The sequence below is a fragment of the Brachyhypopomus gauderio genome, chromosome 15 (assembly GCF_052324685.1).
Source record: "Brachyhypopomus gauderio isolate BG-103 chromosome 15, BGAUD_0.2, whole genome shotgun sequence".
Classification (NCBI taxonomy): Eukaryota; Metazoa; Chordata; class Actinopteri; order Gymnotiformes; family Hypopomidae; genus Brachyhypopomus; species Brachyhypopomus gauderio.
The window spans coordinates 9,672,019-9,677,213 of NC_135225.1; the positions used below are offsets into that span (position 1 = coordinate 9,672,019).

The following is a 5,195-nucleotide window of genomic DNA, read 5'->3' on the forward strand; positions in this document are numbered from 1 at the left end:
CCCAGAACAACTCCCACTGCTGTCCACGGCCAGCTGCGTGGATTTGGCTCTTAGCGCCAACTGGGCCAGGCAGACCAACCATGGCTAGACATGCCAGTTACCATGCTAAGGCATGTGAAAACCCAGATAACAGAGCTTCAAAATGGAGGAGAGTTGGAACAGCCTTTTTTTGTTTGGCAAGGCTGACATTAATGAGTGATCACTTTGACCTTGACAGATCATGTTCTCTTCTGACAAGCTACTTGAATTGCAATCAAAATGTAAAAAAGATTGAAATTAGATGTTATGACATGTTACAATTGATGTGCAAATGTTCTTAGTTTGCAGTGCCCATAAGGGTCATTTTCTAAAGCAACTACTCATTGATTGTAGCAGTTAGTTATACCCCAACTCTCAGAGAATGACAGATTTTTGTATTCTATATTATTATGCTGTCATAATTTCTATGTTACTAAAAAGCAGGCACAATATCTTCACACTGTTATTATGATTTGCATAAAAATTGCCGCATCTTGGACTGACCAAGAATGATGTGCTTTGGATATATGTCAATTTAAGCCAAATCTGTAACGAATCAACATTTTGTAGGTAGGAAACTTGTGATATTTGGCTAAAACTGATGTATAAATGTATAAATAAAAAGCTTTATAAATGTAGCGGTTTGCAAGCAACGTACCTTAAGGTGTCATCCACACAGAAGCCCTTTGACCTGGCCAGATCAGTCAGGAAGGTCTTTCTGCTCTTTCCCATCCTCCTCTCCACCAAATACATGGTCACGTCCCTAAATTTCATTTCCTGTTGAGGACGAGTTGAGGTCACTTCTTCCCGCCGCCTTTTCCTTAAAAGAGTCAATGAGGGTGACTGCAGCATCTCTGCACAACTTTGCCTGTTAGCAGCATGCAATGCTCCAGGACCGTCAGTTGATGATAATGTGATTGTGGTTGTGCTTTGTCAACAATACACTCAAAGAAGTCTCCTCTCCTGTAATGGTGTCTTATTTTTCTTTGAACATTGGCAGTTGGAGTGGCGGAGTGTGTGTTTGTTACTTGGCGCAGAGGAAGAAAGACTAACAGCAGGTGTTTTTAGATTTTGTACTCATATAAAAACCACAATAATGATGAATGGAGTCCATATAATATTCATGAGAAAATATAAGAGACTGTCAAGTGGGGGAAACAAAATCATCATGTAAAGGTAATCACATTACTAAACTACAACAGGTTATTTTTCATTTCTCCATACAGTCCATCTTCAAAAGAAGATGATTTAGGATATAGCCATTATTCCTTCACATACTACATACACATTGGAATAGGATGCCTTAATTCTGACCCATGCTGCAACACAACAACAGTATAGACAGTATAGCAGACCATAAGCTAAAATATAAAATCGAAAGAAAAACCTGAACAGTGAATGTGAAACAGCGACTCCTTTCCTCCACAGCTGTCTGGGATAAAGGCTGATCAGCGAGGGCTCATCAGAGTCCTTGTTCCATCCATGTTTCTCCAGGGGGTTGAGGGTAACTCATCACCATTATGGACCACCGCAGCTGTCCAGTGATGTCCAGCAGCTTCCACACACACGGCGCCCGCACGCAGCCCAGCACACCATCCTGTTCCTGCTAGCCGCCCATCTGCTCCAGCCACTTAATGAGTGTGTCAGTGAAGACGGAGGCTTCATTAGCTACTCAACAGCCACAAAGCAACATATGTAAGGATTGTCGGCCAGGGCCTTCCTGTACCCCCCCCGCTCATGGCTTCAGTTTTACAGTTTTCACTTTTCTTTGACATTCATTTTTGGACACTTCTTCACCTCCTCCATTTTCTTCCCTTTCTTTCCCTCTCTCCTTTCTTTGCCCATAATCTTAACAAACATTTAAAAAAATGTGAGAGTGAACACATGTTTAAGTAACAGTGTATTTTAGCAAGCTTGTTGACTTACTTAAGGCCCTCACTTAAACCAGTGGTCTGTACCTGGCATACAGCTGCGCTGCGTATTCTAATCTTTTCTTTGCTTCCACCTGGCACAACTCAGATAATGTTCTTTTGTTGGAGCAGCAAAAGCAGTAAAATGTGCATTGCAAGGTTACTTCAGGACCAGAATTATAAAACACAGATTAACAGTTAATAGACTATTGATAGGCACTGGAAGTGCTTTGATAGAACTCTAGACACACTTGTGATAAAGAAGCCTGAAGCATAGAGCTGGTGAAGGCTGTAATTGGTCTGGAGAATTTTTTTAAAGAACATTGGATCAGTGTAGGTCACTTTTGCTTAGTCTCGAAAAAGAGTTGACCGTGATGAGCAGCGGAGACCTTCATCATTCTGTGTGTATATATGCGTGTTTGTCTGAAACAATGATGCTAAGACTCTCATTAGCTTGATGCTGAGAGGTTAACTGGTGCCACGCTGTTGGTTTTGTGCAATTGTTTGCCCACTTCCTCCCAATCCCTCATCCGTTGTGCTGGTTTGGCTAACATCCAACAAAACCCAGGCTGTCTGACAAATGGCCAGCCCCTCTACACCTGCAGTTCAGAACAAAGGCTCCATCACACAAACACATCAACTTTAAGGTTAACCTCCGCTCTCAAAGGTGGAATAAGTTCATTAGTTTTGTTAAAATATATGACATGCTAGTATCTCGATTAAACTTTGTTGTATGTGAGTATAATGACAATAAAAGTCTTTTTATCTCTAGTATACCTTATCTAATTTGTTCTGTCTAATGTATTCAACGTGATTGAACTTGTACTTATCATTCCAAAGGCTTCTATGTTCCTTTGTTCCTTTTAAAAGTGTATTTTGTTTATTTGTTTGCATTTATTTACTTTTTTGTTTGTTTTTATTGACACTCTTTTAGATTCCTGGTCTGTCTGGGAGGTAATGTGCTCACATACCTTCTTCTACCACAGTCATGCTGAAGACACTCAACTTATCCTCTGCTTCCAACCCTCAAACATTAACATCTCATCTCGGATCTCAGCATCTAGCTGACAACTCATCGTGGATGGCAGCCCATCACCTAAAGCTGAATCTCAGGAAAGCAGAGCTGTTCCATATTCGTGGAGATACTTGCCCACACCATAATCTTGTTATGTCCTTAAAAATCTACCACATCATGCCATCTGGAAATGAACAAATCTTGGGTGTGGTCTTGGACAACCAGCTATCATATGCATCAGATGCTTCTTCTGTACAAATGTACTACAACATCAGAAGGATTCAGGTATTTCTTTCCGAAGCCATCTCATGACAAGACCACTGCTACTCACTGTGCTCCCTGTATACACCACTAGGTCCTTGCTGGTAATTAAGAATGCAGCTACATCACATTCACATGAATCTTCTCAAGTTATTCTACATCACTGCTTTCCCTTCACTGTCTTCTTGTAGCTTTCAGAATGAGACTAAACACCTTTATCCTTGCCTGCTAAGGCAAACAGGGACTAGCCCAAGTCTATCCGAAATCGCTGGTCAAGTACAGCTCAACATGATCCACCTCTCCCCAGATAAGAAGAATGAAAAGCCACAAGACCCTTCTATGTACTGGCACCGAGGTAGTGTGAGGAACATCCTGTCCATAAAGCTGAATCTGTGGTTGTTTCCATACACACACTGAAAACCAATCTTTTTAAAAGGGGCTTCTACCATCTTTAAACATGAACTTTTTACATAATATTAAACTGCATTGTGTGTACTGTCCTACACTAACTCCTCCCCCTACAGGGCTCCAGACTAATGGTATGCTTAGCACTCTGACACAGCTTTACTAGCATGGGGACAAGTGCTATGGCGGCAACAAAGCACAGCAAGTCACTCTAGATGAGTGCAAATGCAAATGTGAATATGTAAATGCATATATGAATTCTAGAGATGGCAGCAACTTTTAAAAATAAACTTTAACACACTTTAACTGCTATGTTCACATGTCCTGTGGTCCACCATCCCCACTGCTTAAGTTTGGGCTGGATCCTACCAGAAAACGATCCGGTGTTACGGCAACCAAAATATGATACACCAAAATGCGTGACACCAGAGCCTCTCATATTTGGTGCGCCTGCAGTCGGATAACTACATTATATGCAATCATTCATTGGTTCTATTTTGGCCACTGCTGTATTAGATGGAGCACTGTTGCATCAATGTATTACCATCAAGTTTCCATCAGAAAAAATGGAAAAAACCCCTGGAGTGGCAAAATACTCTGAGTGGCAAACACAACATGGCTGCTTTTCGGGGGGAGGGGGTCAGGAATGAAACAAGCAATTATCGTAATCAGCTACCTTAATCAGCTTAAATCATAGGCAGTTAAGACTTCCCAGGGTCAGGGTTTCCTGAAATGTATGGCTATGTATCCAATTTTGATTTCAATGCCACAGAAATACACTAAGCAAAACCTTCAAAAGCCTTCAAGCTTGGTCATACTACAAGGCAGGTAACCAGGATAACTAATGCCTATTCACATTGTATGTGGACAGTTTCTACAGATATTTGTATTTTATTACTTTTATTTGAAAAATGTGGAAAATGTGGTCATTGTGTTCTTTAGTGTTTCTCCATTCTGTAAAAAGATATCTCAGAATGCTTCCTGAATCTATTTGTACAATCAATCACATGGCAGCTCTGTTGTATTTTGGATGTTGTTGTGTTTCTGTGGCATTCTATATACAGGTAACCACAGTGAAGCTCTTCAACAGTGATATCATGTGCATTGCCTCACTATGCAACTAGCCATTACCTCATCTTTTACAAATTAAACACTGACCAGCTATATTACAAAATGAAAGGACAAAAATAGACCTGACAGTTAAAGAATTAGACATTAAAAATTAGGTATATTTTAGCCCCCTGGGCTCTGATGGTCTATTGTACTTTTTTGAGCATGCTTCTGCACCAAGCTTTAAATGAATGTTCACAGACACGCCAGGCCTTTCACTTCTCTTTCTCACATCATTCAGGCTTCTAAAAGTTACCATTCTGTTCATTCCCACATTAAAAAAACACTGGAAATGCTGCTTTTCAGAAAGATTTCACTGCTCTAGCCAAGTGTTATTACAGTAACAGGCAAATTGCAGTCAGCTGACGAGATATGCCACTTGTAATCAACATGCGTTACTGTATGAGATATGAAAGAGAGGGTCAGAGTGGCCATCGGAGGAGGAACTTCCAGCATTATGTGAAACCGAGTCGTGA

General features: G+C 40.7%; 1 protein-coding gene across 1 annotated transcript in view; it reads right to left on the reverse strand.

The window, feature by feature from the left end:
• dntt (deoxynucleotidyltransferase, terminal) overlaps positions 1 to 2,729 on the reverse strand; it is an 81,309-nt gene extending 78,580 nt beyond the window's left edge. The window contains exon 1 of the mRNA XM_076975401.1: positions 677 to 2,729. Coding sequence (XP_076831516.1) covers positions 677 to 870 — 194 coding nt within the window. The 5' untranslated portion in view covers positions 871 to 2,729. The remainder of the gene's footprint in view (positions 1 to 676) is intronic.
• Positions 2,730 to 5,195: the final 2,466 nt, after the last annotated feature.